Source organism: Bombus pascuorum, chromosome 2 (assembly GCF_905332965.1).
Source record: "Bombus pascuorum chromosome 2, iyBomPasc1.1, whole genome shotgun sequence".
Lineage (NCBI taxonomy): Eukaryota > Metazoa > Arthropoda > Insecta > Hymenoptera > Apidae > Bombus > Bombus pascuorum.
This window is the reverse complement of record NC_083489.1, coordinates 13,963,399-13,981,895: the sequence shown is the minus strand read 5'-3', so window position 1 is coordinate 13,981,895 and position 18,497 is coordinate 13,963,399. Positions and strand designations below refer to the sequence as shown.

Below are 18,497 nucleotides of genomic sequence, written 5' to 3'. Positions count from 1 at the left end.
TCACATACACATGGTGTATCGCGTGCATCGCTAGCCAAAATCGATACCACCACATGTAGTCTCGCGAACAAAGAATTCAGCTTAGGATATATCTTTAACTTTGTGAATTCCTTTGTAAGCAAATAACATAGCAACGATGACACGCGAAACACATTACTCGAGCTGCCAAGATTATCTTGCAAACTTTCTATCAATATATATATATATATATATACATTTATCTATACGCATTATTCTAATTTATAACAAGCCTATCCAGTATACATATTTGTCGATACATAAGATTTTGAGTAAATCCTATTTTATAAGAACCTTTGTAAAATTTCGAGTAGATTCCACTTTTTGCAATCCAATCCGTACAAACGATCGATATTTCGATTTCTTTTTTTTTTTTTTTTTTTTTTTTTAAGACTTTACTGACGAAATGAATGATTATTTTAATTACTTTTAAAAGAGGAATATTTAAAAAATTATAGAAATGGTTTAGAGAATTATTGCCAGCTTTAACGGTCAGATTGATTGATTTTGGGATCGATTGTATAGATGGAGACCGCAAAGGGCGGAAATTGCGAATTTCGTGGCGAAACGCAATTCACCAGGCTTAAAATTTCAAGCAGAGATACATTTGCACGCGATTTATATTTTTTATTAATTTTCACTCGGTAACTCGATTACACAGGTTGAAAAAGATTGAAAGAGAAAGCAAGCGGTGAGAGTGATGAAATAGTAGAGGACCGTTATTGGGCATTTCTCTTCCTCCTTGCCTTTGCTTCGTACGCGAAGAAAAAGGTAATGATATAACGCTAAAAACTGTACAATATGTATTTTATACATTCGGTTCAGGCCATTGTACGTGCTCGTGTTACAAGTATTATATATTCGTATCTATCACGCGCTGGTATATACAAATCGATACACATCCCACCACATTCTTTGAAATTCACCAGCGTTCGGCCTTTAAAGCACTTGTAAAAAGAAACAATAGAACCAGTAACGTAACGATCGAATTGAGATAATGAAGATTTTCCACGATATGAGAAATTAAATCTATTCGTTATAATAAATTTATACATCTAATCGATTTGTGCATGTATCAATTTTATAAGTAAATGTATTCGCAAACAATGAAATTTAAGTTTTTACTAATAGATCATAATCATACACGTGCATTATTTAAGGTAGGAATACATTTACCAAGAAGACATTTTCATACTTAATTAATAATTTTGTTAAAACCTTACATAAATCCACGCATTGACTAATAAGTCTAAGTATATATTTACCAAATAGAACATTTTTATCGTAACATATCAATGAACTTGCTTTTCATATATCATTTGCAACATCATAATCGATGAAATGGTTGTTGATAGCGTTTTAAAGTATATTGAAAATTATTTAAAAGTTTAAAAATTTCGATATGTTAGAATAAGTAAAAATGTTTGAACAGAAAAAGAGTAAGTTATCTCTTAGGCCACATGAATTATAAAATACAGATAACGTAAGGAAGAACCAAAAATCGATTTTCTGTGATAGTAGGCGAATCGAGGTAGATCCATAGAAATTTCAGATAGTCCAATAATATAAACTTCACGAGTCGTAATAAAAAAAGATAAATTTTTGTAATCTTGTAATTTTTGTAATTTTTGTAAATAATAATTCATATACCTTCGTCTGTGAGTTTCTAAAATAAAAAGTGAAAAATAGAAGGAAAAGGAGATTGTTTCTAAAGACATGAAATAAAATGATCTATAAGTCTGTAAGTACCTTGGGTCTGTTAAAAAAAAAGATAAAACAAAAATGATTAATATATGTAAATTAATTAAAATAAGGATAATAGAAAATAAAAGAAAAAATTGATCAAACAGAGGAAAGAGTGAAAGAACTATGGATCTACATAAAATCACAATGTCGCGATCGAACTTACGGATCTTTAAAAGAAAGCAATGGATAGCCGCGCTTTAGTTCCTCTACTATCTTCCATTATAAGTAGAGAAAATAAAACATTTCTCTTTCTTCTTTATCACGGAATGCTTTAAACAAATAGGTACGAAAAAAATACAATGTACGTTAAACAGGAGTACGGTTTGTCGAGTGCTGGCAAGGTCCTCGGTAAATTGCAATGTTTTATTAAACAGTCAATTAGTTTTCCAAGGATTTATCTTGCTACACTTAATTCCTGTGCATTTCGCTACCGATATCTACATGTATTTTTCATTTTTATTCAAGACAATGATTCGTTTGCTTGCTACCCGAGTTTCAAAATATCATTTTTCACAAAAATTCTTTTTTGTGATGAGTAGTAGATTATAAATGTTTATGTAAATTATTCAAAATTCTTTCATTCATTAAATATTGTAATTAAATTTGTTTCATTCACTAAATATTGTAACAAATACCTTACTTTGGATATTTTATATATTTTTACACATCTTGTACACTTTTGCATCCATAAATTTCCCACAAATACATAAACATGTAAATACGTAAACATCCACAATCGAGCGATGAGATTCGTAAAACGAATAATCAAGATACATAAAAAGAAACTTAAAGTTAGCTAATAAAGAAACTACTGATGTTTTTACAATCACAGTGTATCTATGTAAATACGTATATGTATGTATGTATGGATGTATGTATATATATATACATATATATACATACATATACAAAGAATTGTAAAACTATTTGTGTATATATAAATACGTATATATATATATACACAAATAGTTTTACAATTCTTTGTAAAAAAAAAACTCCATCGACTTATCTATTTTCCTTTTTTGTCGCAGATGAGAAACGCTCGAAAACATTCAACGCAGTGGATGAAAAAAGAAGAAACGAAATGAAAAGAAAACGGGTTGGTCAGGCAAACGAATCATCGTCAACGGAACTCATTCGTCACATTTCTTTTTTCTTTTTTTTTTCGTTCAATGGTCTTTGTTCCTTCGCAATAGGAAAAACAAGAACAAAATAAAAATGATTGTGAGATATTGGATTGTAATATATTCAATAACGACCTGCTCTTATATCTAACGTACTTCGCGCTTTCGTCTTGACAATATAACATTCGTTTCCGTTTTTTCTTTCATTCAGATTCGAGCTCTCCTCGCAAAAAAAAACGAAATGAACACATGTTATTATGTATTATGTATATTACTCGTGAAAAAAGTGGGGGAAATGTACGAAGTGGACCAGAACATAAACATTGCATTTTTATTAATACACTTTGAAGATTCATTTGACATGCCTGTTTATAAACGAGCCTCGATGAAACGATTAGAAATGTGGACAGGCGGAGAAAAACAGGCAATTAGCGTTTTATTTCTGGTTAATAGGCAAGTGAATAAAGAGAAGCGATCCGTGAAACGAATTCTAAAGGCCTAGAGCTGCTCTCCTTTTCTTCGTTTTTTGCTTTTCTCGTTTCGACACGTAACATTCACCTTTAAAGGCTAAAAGTATCAACGCCAAAGCAAAATCATTTTTACAGGTCAACCCACCTGACATATAAATATTCTTTCTTTTTTCACCTTGCTTGTACTTGTAATAACACATATGTACGTAAAACAGAAGTTTCTTTTGTCTTACATAAAATCCTAGGAGGTAAAATATCGATCATTACCGAAGCGACAACCGTCGACGATACGCACACCATTGTATAATGTCCCTTGTTCCATCAATATTTGTAACAGCACTGATTGGAAGTGCTAACGACAAAGTTGTATCAATGTAACGTTGATGGTCCCGCTTCGACAATACATCTAGTACTTTGTAATAAACGCGTGTACATGTATCTGAAAATCGAATCAAGTTTCTTCAAAGAGCATGTAGAGACGGAGCAAGAAAAAGAGATAGAGAGAGAATGCGTTTATATGTACGTGTACATCCTTTATATCTATATTATCTATGTAGTTTTATTTATATATGTATATAGGCGAATCAATCGCACAAAGAAGTGTGAATCTCCGACAAGGGAAATCACCTCGTCTGGGATCACAGCAACTCTTAACCCCATTCCCCCGTCTATACGTCCAGAGATGCACACAATGATCTCCCTATGTGACGATTCCACAGTGGGTTTCTTTTTTTCACGCAGTAATTAATACGTATGTACAGAATACAAAAAAACGATCGTTCTTTCTTATTTTTCAAAAACAGTGTATATTCCTTCCTTGGCAAAAACTGCAGCGAAAGTTTCTTTCCTTCTTGTTTTCCTTTTTATCCTTCTTAATAGAGAGAATTCATGCACTTTCTACCAATTGTTACCACGTCCCCGACCTCTGAAGCCGTTACCCCTAAATTGTCCACCGCGTTTCAGTCCCCTCGGCATGAAGTTACCGATCACAGGTCCACGAGGTCCCCTCTCCAACCAAGGAGCTCTTGGACCACCCCTGAAACCCCGACCCCGGGGTGGACCACCCCTCCAAGGAGGAAATGGAACCGGACCACCGAGACGCGGTCGGAAGTTCGGCCCAACGGGACCGTCGAAATCGTACATCCCTTGATGTGACTCCGCCGAGACCTGTGGTATCGGCCCGTTCAAACCGGCGTCGGACTCTGTCGGTGTTTGCGGTCCGTTCGACACGATCCTCTTTTTACTACAGCTAACATCGTTCTCGTCGAAGCTTCCATTCGTCGACGGTCTCTTCAATTCGTTGCTTGGTGTTGAATTTCCAAGATCGTCCACTTGATCTGGTATATGTTGCTGTTGCGACTGCTCAGGCAGATTCATTTCTTGACCCGTATTTTCAATAGATTCGCTACTGTCACAGGTCTTTTCTGAGATTACAGCTTCTGGTTCGATGTGTTCTTCATATTCTGAGACAGGAACATATTGATTGTGCTGCGAGTCTTTAGGCTCCGTTATCACGGGTACAACAGTCACTTGATTCATTGCTTGTTGTTCATCTGGCTCCATAATTGGAGTTTCAGACTCGTGTTCCTGAAGATTCGAACCACTTGAGTATACAGATTGCTGGTCGAGGCTCCGTGAGTTTGGTGTGCCGTGTGGTAATCTACGATCTTGACAGTTTTCTTCTTGTTCGGTGTCTGGAAGATGCTCTGCATTCGTTGGCGCTTTGTTTTCGTTGGACAGTCCTATGGGCATGCCATCTTCGTCGAGAATGACAACAGTGTCTGGTGCTGGTACCAGTAAAGGGCGACTGTTTGGTAAAATTTCTGGGGACGACCTTTGATGTTGCTCTTGCGATCGAGATTTGCGACTGTTTTGAAGGTTCCTTTGTTTGTGATCATCCGAGTATCTGTCTCGTCGGTTCCTTGGAAAACCACGACCACCTCGACCTCCTCGGTCGTTCCGATGAAAACCGATATCTCTGTGCTGATGCTCCGTTGATTGGGAGTACCTGCCACGCATTTGTGGGTCACCAAGGAACTCCTGATTAGGTCGTAACGCGTGATTTTCACGATACTCAAACTCTTGCTTTGAAAATTCCGACTGAGTTTGGTGCATTTGATGAAATTCTTGTGGAAAATCTTGCTGGTTTTGGATGAAATTTGGCGGTGGCCTGTTTTGATGAAAATTTGATTGAGCTGGATGAAATTCCGCGGGATTATGTCGAAAGTCTGTTTGATCTTGATGAAATGATGGTTGGCCTGGATGAAACTGGGGTGGCGGAGGTGGGGGCGGAAGAGGCCCTGAATGCATCATGTGCACGTCTTGCATTATTTGTCCGTGAGATCCTGGCATTTGACCCGCGGGAAGCGGAATCATTCGCATGTCCATGTCCATGTGCTGTGAAGTCGCTGATTGATTACCGACTCTCATATCCCTGTCTTGTGATCGAACGTCAACTAAAACCCTTCCCTTTGGCTTACTGTCAGTCTCGTCGTCCGACATTTCCATGTCGACGCTTTCCACAATATCGCCTGGTTGCATGTGTTGCCTGATTCCGTATTACAAAGCATTAAAGTTGTTACGGTGAAAATTAAAACTGCTATTGCAATCCTACAAAATTCTAATAATTGAGCGAGTTTCAGTATCTTACCGATAATCTTGATCGCCTGTGGACCACAAGTTGTTACTGTTAGCTAACGCATTCATAGAATTGTCGTTGACATTATGATTTGCCGGACTTCCTGTTAAACTAATCAAGTTTCGATGATCAACATCCGCTGCTTTCATCAAACGATATGGTAATTGATTCTCTACCGTTATCGGAATAGGTATTACTCTGAAAAATAATAAATTAAATATGTTTTTGCTCAAAATTCTCTGATTAGTAAACATATATGAAATGATTTTTGTTGAATTGTTATTAAATTCTTCACCTATGATCCACATCTCCAGCAGTACTTAAAAGAGATTCTTGTGGTTGAGAGTCATCATATTCAACTGGATCTGTAAATCCAGCTTTCTCATACATGGGTGGTGACTCTGGTGTTTCAGATAAAATTTCATTTTTCCCTCTAACAGTATTAGTCCACGTAGTTTCGTTACTAGGATCCCATCTATCCATATCACCATCTATCCAGGTTTTTGATTTTTCGTCACATTCACCAGGCCAAGTTGGATTCATGCTATTTTTTCCTGGAAATATTACGGAACCTGCTATGTTATAAACTTATAGAGCTGATATCAAAATTTTTATATGTTATATTGCAAAATAAATTCATACCCTTTTCCTCCCATTTGGCTGGTTCTTTCATAGTTTCACTCGTAGGTGTCCACGTTGGAAACTTAGGTGGTAACTTATTATAACAGTTTTCATCGTCGAGAAAAATTGGTGGAGGTAATGGTGGAGGTGGTAAAGGATTAACAGTATTATTATTAGTCGGGCCATCGAAAGGTACAGTAATGTTACTCTGGCTGTTTTGACTGGAATACGGTGAAGGAGTATGCGACTCGCCGGATAAGTTTCGAACAGGTAATGGAGTACTGTGGGTTATAGGGCAATTATTCACACCAATAGATGTGTTTTGATTTCCCATAATTCTTGAGATCACAGGGGTTACTGAATGCTGCCCTAGTATAGGCGAGTGCCTATAATTTGAACGCTGTGGAGATTCTACTCGCGATTCTGGAATATCTAAACCAAGACCAGGAATACCACCAGGATCTTGAGATCCATCAGAGGAAGGAAGAACAGTCTTTAAAAAACTAGAGATATTAAAATCTGCACTATTACTTTCATTTTTGGAGGGCCTCATGTTGATTACTTCTATTGGTTTAGCCTAGTAAAATATGCATAATATCTTTATTATGTTTTATCAGATAATAAATGTTTATTTTGATTAAATATATACCTCCAATGATTCGTTATACTGCTGTGACATTCCAGTAGGCGTTAACGATCTTTCATTAAATATGTTTCGCTTTAATGTGAAAAACAAATGATTTACAACAATATTCATTGAAATTAATATGTTCTTCTAACTTTGGTGTCTTACCATATTACCAAAATCCACATTTCCTCCCATAAAAGATGAAAAATTATTAGTAAAATCACCAGAATCATTTCCTTGGCCCATTTCTGGAGCTGGTACAGGTACTGGATCATACTCATGAGAATATGAACCATACATAGATGGTGGTGCTACATCTATAACTCCTAACTGATTTTGAGATTGATTTTCTTCTCCTGGAAGTTCTATATCACTATCAGGACTTGGAGATGGAGCATTTATGTCTGGTGATGGAATTGGTGAAACTAATGTTGGTAAAAGCTCGTCCAATTTTTTCTTCAAATTTTTTACACGACTACCAAAATTTCTGTATGCCTATTAATAAAGAATTAAGAAACATTAAGAAACATTAATGAATATTATGGATAGTACACTGGTTTTTTTTAATATACTTACATTAGTAACTATTTTCACTTCACCTCTTTGAGTTTCATAAAATTGATCAGCCTGTTCTAACAGCTCAAGTACTTGAGTTCTTTCTCTAATTTCTGCCTCCAATGCACGTACATAATTTTCAACATTTCTAACTGCCAAATCCACTTCCTTTTCTGCATCTTCAACCCTTCTCCTATCTTTCAAAGAAGCACATAATTCTTCTGCATTCTCTATATCTATATTGCTGTCACGTAAATCTCTTAATCGAGCATCAGTTGCTTGTTCTAGTGTAGCACATGATCTCATAGTAGAAATGAGTAAAGCAGCTTGAAATTCTTCTGGAGGAACTGTTGGCTGGGGTTCTAATTTCTTTTTTGGAGCTGCTGAAATTAATCCGGATAGGTCTGCCAAGAATTCTTCATCATATACTTGTCTCTGATCCCAAATTTTAAAAATCCTTAATATACGATGTTTCACTTTCTCATCTCTAACCATGGTCGTTGCTCGTTGCAGAGTTGTGCCCCAGGATTCCACAAATTCAAAATTTTTTCTCTTGGAGTATTGTATAACATCATTTGCCAGATAAAAAAGTGTAAGACGGTGCTCAACTTTTACTGTCATTTAAGAAAATGTCACTGTTATCTTAAAAGTTACAAATCAATAAAAAAAAATGATATAACTCAAGAACAATCCCAAAATGTATTAAACTAAATAATTACAAATAAAAATTTATATAACAGCATGTATATTTCTGATGACGATAATAGAATCAAATATTACAATAATATAATACATAAATTTTTAATATTTTACTATACAAAATTAAATATCTCATCAATTACAGTCTACATTTTACATTCTTAATGAAACCCTTTAAGATTACTCTACTTCCTAATACCAATAACACAAATAATCTAAATCTTAAAACATAAACAAAGAAAAATAAAACTTGAAACTAAATACAGCAACGATTTCATATTGAAACAAAAAATATAAACTTACCCTTCTTAAGAACTTGCAACCAGGTAGCAACAATCTTCTTATGGTGCTGTCTCCTCTCCAAACACCAAGCAGAAAGTCCTTGTATTGACTCCTGCGAATCTTTCAATGTGTGAAGTCTTCGTTCGAAGAGCTCCACATCAAAATCACTTGACGCCATTATAGATTGGAATAACACATTTAACGTGATGTTTACAAGGTTAATCCAACGTCACGTTTTAACGTGAACCACCGAGAGGAACACGTGGAACTTTGTTCTGCTATCATAGGTATGTCTATATACTTAGACAATCAACCTAACCAAGTAAGAATCGCTACTATGTCGATCGTCGGGTTATTAAACCTCGTGAACGTTCATTCGAATCAAACCATCTTATCCTTTTTATCCCGATAACGTTTTCCAATTCGTCGAACTCTGTTTCGCACAGAAAACAACCGAAATTTCTGAAAATCACTTCGCTTCGGAGTTCGCCTAATATGCACGCTAAAGACACCGCTTTCACGTCGCTTACGAACCTCAATGAAACTTCTTCGATTCCACCAGTAAATTCGTCGCAACGATAATGTCATCCACTCGGTATTATTATACACGTAACATGTCAACTTTCGCTGGGTATCTGAAAACTATCGTATTTCTATGTGACCGATCTTGAAAACAAGAGTCCGCCATCTTTTTAGAACCAAAACACGAGCGCGCAATGGCCGGCGCGATTTTCTAGTATACAGGGTAACACTGAAATAAGTAAGCTTTGGTAACATCGTTTATCCTTCCTGAGGATGAAAAAAAGTCATGTAAACATAGATCCAAGGACTGTCTTTTCTGAAATGTAAACATGTTTTGATTATATTGAATGTTTCTTGAATAGTTCTCACGTGTAGAATTATGAATCAATTGCGAATTTTTATTCTTCATATTGTTATTTTTTATTCTATATTTTTATCAATACAATTAATGTAGAACTTATAAATCGCAGTGACTCGTTTTACCTATTAACAAAATATAGGAAATTATTATAGATCCACTCTACTTTAGACATTTCATATATTTTTGCATATTATGTGTATACATATTTAAAATTTTGTATAAATGCATAAAAATCCATAGTCTAATTATGAGCAATGTCAACATTTTCTTTCTGTTATATAAGAGCTAAATATTAGTAAATATTATAACATGTACAAAAATCGTGTTGCATTATAGCATTTGACAAAATACGGAATATATCGGGAATTTTTTAATGTCTTTGATAATCAAATAATGATATGAATACGCATATTGATAATACAGAAGAAAATCATGTTTAATAATTTAATTTTGTAATCGATACACAATCAGAAAGAAGCTGATTCCAATATAAAAATAAATAAAAAATGCAAGATATTTTAGACAAATTTGTTTTCGAGAATATTAGGTTTGAATAGTTAGTTAGTAATGCATTTATAAGTAACTTGGCTAGTTTGCTCAATTTATACCTATAGTCATCACTGTGCACTTCTATGTTTTCAATTTATAAAATGTTAAAAATGTTGTCTTCGATGTCCATGACAATTACTTTATTTATTATTCTTAAATCGTAAAAACAATTAAATTCTTGATATCGTAAATACGGTTTTAGATTTTCGTTAACTAAAATAATACATCAATTATTGAAACTCTTACAATTATTTATAATTATATCAAATCATAATTGACATTTATAAACACAAATTAGTTAGCTCGAGATAAAATTCAAAAACAGCATTTTTTCACAGGATACACTACATCGCTTTCAAACTTCTTAATTGATCCCTATATTAAATAATACCAGAAAAGAAATCTCTGATAACATGTTTTCCAGGTAACAGTTTGGACTTTGAAATTTCCTCTTTACTATTAATCATAAATAATCTCTTTTCATATCGCATTTTTATGATTGATTATTTCTAATTTAAGAATAATAATAATTAATTAAGAATAAGTTTATTACTAATTAAACGAAACGTAAACTATAGATATCACAAGTCTTATAAAAATTAATGCTTAATTCATTTATCAATAATGTCTAAAAATATAAATTATGTTATGTAAATTAAACATGTTATGTAAATAAAACAAATTTACGTAACGTTTTTCCTTAACCCGAATCGATTAAACGCTAACTGCCTTAGTATTCCTTTTACTGCAAATTTACCATTAGTTAGGTTAATAATTTATATCCCAGTTTAATTACAAACTTTATTTAGAAAATTAATTATTGTATCTATAGAAAACCAAATTTAATGATACTTAGGAAGCGACATCTTGAGTAGAAAGATTGTAACTTAAGTTAGTATTAAGTAAATGTAGAGATGGAAAGAAGTTTCCTGGAACGAACGCAAATTTGATTGGTTATTTCTGATGAACCCAATACAATCGTAATAACAAGCACACCTATCGGTCAGAATTTTCGCAGTAGAATCGCAATAGAATTCTACCTATTTCGCAATAGAAGGTCAGAAGTATAGAGATGAATAGAGAGATCTCGAGAACTATGTTAAAAAAGTCTGTCAAAAAATTGACACTGAGAATAAGGGCCTCTCGTGGCTAACGGTTGCACTGTTCGCCGATTTCGTATCCGGAAGTCGGGAGAAACAAGCGAATGCTCGGTGAGAGGAGAAATGTATGATCGTGACTTTGACTTGCATCGGTGAGTACTGGAGGAGGAACGTGCGCACGGCACATAGCACTGCCAGAGCAAGCATATATATATGTACAGATATACTGCCAGTCATGAGTACTAGGATACTGATTGATGTGTAGTATAAATCACATGCCTTTTGTTGCTTTTATTTTTTAGTTATTTTATTATAAATTTATTATTCCATTTGCATTATATATGCCTTGTAATGAAGACTAAATAAAGTAAAATTTGTTAGAATTTCTAATAAATATGACAAGTAGATATACTAATACTTATGTCCGACAGTATATATAGATTTGTTGTCAACTACCTATTTTGAAGATGGTCCTCAACTAATTTCGATAATTTCTGAATATAATGAAGCAATTTATAGCAAAAAGCGCAATTTAAAAAGAGGAACGCGGTTTTGTTTTGTCGAACCAAAGAAGATTAATTAAATAATATAAACAATGTCCAATGTGCAAATTTAAAACAAACATATTTAAAAATTAAAAAATATGTTAAAACGTACTTCCTGTTCTTAATTAAAATGTAAATAATTAAGCATCGAAAACTTTACGACGTAAGGATATAAAGCGTAAATGTAAAGTTAAAGTTGAAAGTATCGAACATTCCGAGCTGTATCTGTATGTCGCATGTACGTGTCTATTCGACTTTTTCCAAGGCCGCCCGAAGACGTAATCTCGCGTACCCATACATCCTTAGTAAGCACGAATTTGCCTCTTTAAACGAATTTGTCCCTTTAAAAGGATACCAACTATCCCTGCTACTTTATGAAACTGATCACTCGAAACAGTTCCCGTTGTTATCTATAATCTAAACAGATATTTCTTACAGCATTGCATATGTAGTTGTGCATAGGGGCTTTAAACTCGTCTGACCCTCGTTTATAAACAGAAGATAAGCGGCCAGCGGCCGGCAACCAACTGACGCATTTGCTGCCACAAATGCACTATCATATGCAGAAATACGTTATAGCGATACCAGTGGTTTTTTACAAATATCTTGGAAACTAAGACCGACCGGTTATATGTACAAAAAGAAGTTGTTTAAAATGTTAAGCTTTACAATGTAGTCAAGAATCATCGTAATCCCAAAGGAAGTAGCGTTTCTTTAAGTTTACTAAGTAACTAGAAAATAAAATTATATAAAAAGCATGTAATTGTCCTAATACTTAATAATACCTAATACTTAATATGTCCTAATACTCATAGCTAACAATATGTATGTACATATATGTTTGTTCCGTCACTGCCCTGTCGTGCGCATATTTCCTCTTCACTGGTCAACGGTACGAGTCAGGGTCGCTGGTCGCACATTTCTACTTTCTCTCGTCGTTAGCATTAGCATGTTTCTCCCACCAAGAGCACCAGAAACGAGACGTGATGATAGTGCAACTGTTGACCACGAGAGGCCCTTATTCTTAGTGTCCATTTTTCACCCGTAAACATTGACGATCTCCCTACTCCATACTCCCTACTTCTTAGTCATGTCTGGCGACGGCGATTATCAAACTGGTAACTGACGGCGAACACTATGTTAACAAATCTATGGTCATTTAACATTTAGCAGCTGAGTGCAATTGACCTACTCACAAAATAGTTTTGTCAATTTTCATTTTTGCATTACTAGATAGCTGTAAATAAGAATAAAGTTCAGTACGTAGTATTTATTAATAAGTAATAACGTTTTAAACAGCTGTGTCCAAGGAAAAGAACATCTAAGTATACTTATTATCTTTTCTTGGAATTCCAAAGTTCACTCTACTTCTAAGAAAACTTCAAAATGTCACAGAGGACAAAAGTTTACATTATTGGCGTCGGTATGACAAAATTCGAGAAACCGGGTAAACGGGAAGATTTCGATTATCCGGTCATGGTGAAGGAAGCAGTTACAAAAGCTTTGCAAGATGCAAATGTTTCTTATGATAATGTGAAAGCAGCATGTGTTGGATATGTTTATGGTGATTCTACTTGTGGTCAACGAGCGTTGTATCAAATAGGTTTTACCGGTTGTCCTATATATAATGTAAATAATAATTGCGCCACTGGCTCAACTGCTTTAATAATGGCTAAACAGATTATTGACACTGGCTCTAGTGATTGTGTGTTGGCTCTTGGTTTTGAAAAAATGGAAAAAGGTTCTTTAATGTCTAAATTTGTGGATCGTACCAATCCGATGGACAAACATGTGGAACTCATGGCTGATATTGCTGGTGAATCATCACAAATTATTATTGAGCTACTTTTTGTAAAGAATTTGTGTTCCATTATTAATTTCTCTTCTCTTTCATTACTTATTTATATTTTTATTCCCAGGTATAAACGAAAGCCCAATCACTGCTCAAATGTTTGGAAATGCTGGACTTGAACATATGAAGAAATATGGTACCAAAGTTGAGCACTTTGCGAAAATTGCGTATAAAAATCATTTACACTCTTTAAACAATCCATACTCACAGTTCCAAGAAAAATACACATTGGAGCAGATAATGAAATCTCCAAAAGTATTTGGACCTCTTACCAAGCTTCAGTGTTGTCCAACATCTGATGGTGCAGCAGCTGTAGTTCTGGCTAATGAAGACTTTGTTCGTAAACATAGACTTGAATCTCAGGCAGTAGAAATTGTAGCAATGGAAATGGTCACAGATCTAGCTTCGACATTCACAGAGAAGAGTTCTATTAAACTTATTGGGTAAGAAACATCAATGTATATCATGTATTTGGCAATTTGTCAACATTAAGAGAGGTAAGTAATATTGCTATTTGTTTACTTTACAGTTATGATATGACAAAAAATGCTGCTGAAAAGGTGTTCACTCAGTCTCCTTACAAGCCATCAGATGTGGATGTTATAGAATTACATGATTGCTTTTCTACTAATGAACTTATTACATATGAGGCATTGGGTCTTTGTCCTCCAGGTCATGGTGCAAAGTTAGTTGATGCTGGAGACAATACATATGGAGGAAAATATGTAATAAATCCTAGTGGTGGTTTGATCTCAAAGGGACATCCTTTGGGAGCAACAGGATTGGCACAATGCGCTGAACTTTGTTGGCAACTTCGAGGAAAAGCTGGCAAACGACAAGTGCCAAACGCAAAACTTGCTCTGCAACATAACATAGGTTTAGGTGGAGCAGTTGTGGTTGCTCTGTATCGTATGGGCTTCCGTCAATCTCATATAACTAAGAGAAATTTAAGTGCATCTGATCCGGACCAGTTCAAGGCAAGTGTGTTGTTTAAATTATTAGACATCGCAATGCAAGAGGATGAAGAAAATCTGGTCGAAAAAGTTCGCGGAGTGTTTGGATTTAAAGTAACCAACGGACCAGGAGGTGCGGAAGGCTTTTGGGTTGTGGATACTAAAGTAGGAAAAGGAAAAGTAGAATATAATGGAAAAACTAAACCCGATGTTATAATTACGATTAGCGATGTGGATATTGTCGATTTTATTTCCGGAAAATTGCATCCGCAAAAAGCATTTTTCCAAGGTAAAATTAAAGTCCAAGGTAACATGGGAATGGCAATGAAACTAATCGAGTTACAAAAGCGTGCAGGCAAAAAGATTGAACTTCTTCGATCTAAACTATAAAGGGCATCAATATCGAAGATGATGTAAATCTAATTCCAGAAATCAGAGGATTGCGTATGCTATTTTACTATTATTTTTTTATTTCTCTATTTTTATTATTTTTTTCTAAATATTTATAATCTGGATACTTAATCAAAGTATACACACTCTCATTCCACTATCTAAAGTTATATAATTTAATATACACTGTTCTCAATTGTGTGTATGCACACATGAAATTGAATTATTTAAAATATAATATTGTTATTATATAATAAAAAAGAAGAAAGTTTTTTAGGAAGTTTTTATATGAGATATATTGATAGTTACTATTTTATCTTAAAATTCTATTTTTATAAATGTTATTGCACTTTGAGAGAATTATATTTGATAAGAAAAAAAGTGAATAAACAAAAAAAAATAACAATAATTTTTTTGTTTCACATTAAATATAAAGTATTTTTATCTGTTAGCCTTATCTAGTTTTTAAATGAACTGTAAGTCAATCCAATTTGTAGTCAAGAACAAATCTTGATTATTTCTTAAAAATAATTGTGTTGTTTCTAAATTAAATTGGCAATTTTATTTTGAGTTTACTGAATTGGTTTTAATATGTTATCAAGTCATGTTTTTTAAAAAAAATATCTGTTCAAAGATGATAGATATTATGTATATAAGAAAAGATTTATAAGAAAAGGAAAAGTTTTTATAGAATAATCTTTTAAAAGTGATGAAAAGCATAGATGATATAAATTCAGAAGGGAGATATAATAAAAATAAATAAACAAATTACGTGATGAAGGTGTAGGGTATTGAATTTATTAGCGATATTTGTTTTTTACTATAAAATAAATGAAACGAACAAATTATAGTGTGTTTTTTTTTTAAATGAATCTTGTTCCTTGCTTTCATGAAGATATTCCTTGCATATTTATAAGCATTACGTGCTCGATGAATAGTGGTATTCCACAATTTATCACAACTTGTTAACGAAACCTTGTTAATTAATTCCAAAGAAACCGGTTTTCTATCCGTGAAAGGAATTCTTCAGTACATATTACACGTGAGATTTTTATTATTTACGTATAACATGTTCGTAAATTAAGAATTTTATACAATTATAAGCAATATAAATTCATAATTACAAATAATATAACAAATAGAAAATTGTAATGTACTACATTACAATATAATTTAAGATAATAAATATAGAAAATCTGACGTAGGCAATTTTGCAATAAAAATAACTCAATTAAAATTTAAATTACTAAAGAAAATAGTTACTTTTCATTAACAAATCTTCTTTTACAATAGTATAATACAATACAATTTGTATTTTCGAAATTGCTTGACTCTAACCTTACCAGATCCGGTCAAATGATCGGTTTCAAAATTTAATTAAAAATTGTACATTCACTGTTATTTCTTTTGCTCATCTAACTTTATGTAATTTCTTATATTAACAGAAATTGTAAAATTGATTAATCAGATAATATAAGAATTATATAAAGTTAGGTGAATAAAAGAAATAACGATGAATGTACAATTTTAAATTAAATTTGGAAATCGGTCATTAGAACGGGCCTGGTAAAGTTAGTGTTAATAACTGGTAGCAAAAGATGTACGTAAACCGGGAATATATTATGGGCAATATGCCATTCAATGTATAGTTAATAATGACGACTGTCATCTACCAAATTATCACCTATAAAATTGTAATGCGGTGAAAAGAAAGTGAAAACTATACAATAATTAAAGAGTTCATAATAAAGACAATCCTTATCAATTTTTGTCTTTAACTTTTATTCCATATACTCTAGTACCTTACTCTCGCATTTCATTTTATTTACCACATTTCATACTAGAGTTATTCGTATTCTGAGTTTTACAAAATATTTTTGTATCATATAATTCGCATCATTAGCGATGGCAAATACGTTTATCCATAATGTTTTTAATTAACGCTAACTTAAAGATCTTATTAAAATGCATCGTTCGATAATATATATCATTAACTATTTATTTTTAACAAACACAGGAATAAATTTGCAAAATTTACTTTAGATGTTTTTGTGGATTTGCGTATAAATGTACTAAGTTCAAAGTTGAGAGTTCCTAACTGACTGAGTATTTGTATAATCATTAATATTAATAATCAATTTGCATTTTACAACTTCTAGTATGAAAAAAATCTGTTAAATTACATATTTAAACATGCTGCGATTTTTGAATTTGTATACTTTAGTCTTACTCTTTACTAAAGAATATGTTTAATATAAAATTGGAACGAAAAACTTTGTGGAACAATAATTGGACTGCGGATTTTTATACAAATTTATATTTTTATACTATACGATATATTTTTTATACAGGTTGTGCCTATGTTTTTCCGTATAACTTTTCCAACAGATTTCACGAGTGAAATTAAAAAAAAGTGTCATATAAACATAGGGTAAAAAAGGCTTTGTTAAGAAACTATAACAAAAATTCGAAATAACAACGTATAGATTTTCACTCGATAGCATAAGAACAGACTGGCAATATTTATCTGATCTGTTTATAGAAGCTGTGTAAATCTTGAGATCGTTAATATATATGAAGCTGTGTAAATCTTGAGATCGTTAATATATATGAGGAATTAATGCGAAAACATTTATAATTTATACTCAATGAAATACAAGGAAATCAACGAGAAATTTGCAATAAATTCAATATCTGACAAATGCCAAAACTGTATTTATAAGAATGGATGACACTTTGAAATTTGAAACGAACGTAGGTATATATCGTCAATTGTTATTTCGAATTTTTGTCATAATTTTATAACAAAACATTTTTGAGCGTATGTTTATATGATATTCTTGCTTATTTTCATTCGTAGATTCCATTGGCAAAGTTATACGGAAAAAAGTAAGGTTCTCTTGTATATAATACGACTTTAAAAGAATAGAGATTCTTAAATAGAGATTCGTATCCTACAAATTATAATGAATATGAAGTTTAAATATATATATATATACATATATATACACACACACATATATATGTTATATACATTCTGTCCACTCTTGTATCTTTAAATTTCACATAAATGCATAAAAATCCACAGTCTAGTTATTGGTATACATTACATATATAGGGTACTAATAACATTTCTTTCATATTTTTCTAAAACTTCAAATTATATTAAACAAATACGATTAGATCGATCATAACCAAAAGAACGCAGCAGGATTAATTGTGTAAGAGAATCCAGGTATAGAAATCCTCCCTTGTTAACTGGCCAGATGCGGTATTGCTTCTGTAGATACCTTTAACCCCACGCGTACGCGTATGTGTGCGCAAAATACTCGTAAAGAAGCGCACTATATTTATAGCTAGAGATAAATATACATTTTGGCAGCGATCCAAATTATCATACGTGCGAGTCCGAAGCGAGTAACGGCCTAACCCTCGTAATAGCAG

The 18,497-nt window shown here is 33.0% G+C and overlaps 2 protein-coding genes and 1 long non-coding RNA gene across 4 annotated transcripts; 2 read left to right on the top strand and 1 right to left on the bottom strand.

Moving 5' to 3' along the window:
• The first annotated feature begins 679 nt into the window (after positions 1-679).
• LOC132916648 (uncharacterized) lies at positions 680-3,165 on the top strand. Its single transcript, XR_009660150.1, has 2 exons — positions 680-789; positions 2,796-3,165. It is a non-coding gene; the product is annotated as an uncharacterized LOC132916648 (long non-coding RNA).
• On the bottom strand, positions 809-9,530 carry LOC132916645 (uncharacterized). Of its 2 annotated transcripts, none has more exons than XM_060976808.1 (8): positions 8,803-9,530; positions 7,822-8,414; positions 7,411-7,740; positions 7,267-7,335; positions 6,639-7,194; positions 6,292-6,568; positions 6,009-6,194; positions 809-5,906 (listed from the first exon to the last, which is right to left on the bottom strand). In XM_060976808.1, the coding sequence occupies exons 1-8, from the start codon at positions 8,957-8,959 to the stop codon at positions 4,256-4,258; spliced, it is 3,819 nt and encodes a 1,272-aa protein (XP_060832791.1). In that variant the 5' UTR covers positions 8,960-9,530; the 3' UTR covers positions 809-4,255. The 2 variants fall into 2 exon arrangements, with proteins under 2 accessions (XP_060832791.1, XP_060832792.1); XM_060976809.1 differs by having other exon boundaries at positions 6,292-6,550; positions 8,803-9,529.
• Positions 9,531-12,889: 3,359 nt separating this feature from the next.
• LOC132916635 (sterol carrier protein 2) lies at positions 12,890-15,901 on the top strand. The gene is made up of 4 exons (XM_060976790.1): positions 12,890-13,097; positions 13,217-13,674; positions 13,778-14,153; positions 14,240-15,901. Exons 2-4 carry the CDS (start codon positions 13,245-13,247, stop codon positions 15,051-15,053), a joined length of 1,620 nt encoding a protein of 539 aa, XP_060832773.1. The 5' UTR covers positions 12,890-13,097; positions 13,217-13,244; the 3' UTR covers positions 15,054-15,901.
• The last annotated feature ends 2,596 nt before the right edge of the window (positions 15,902-18,497 follow it).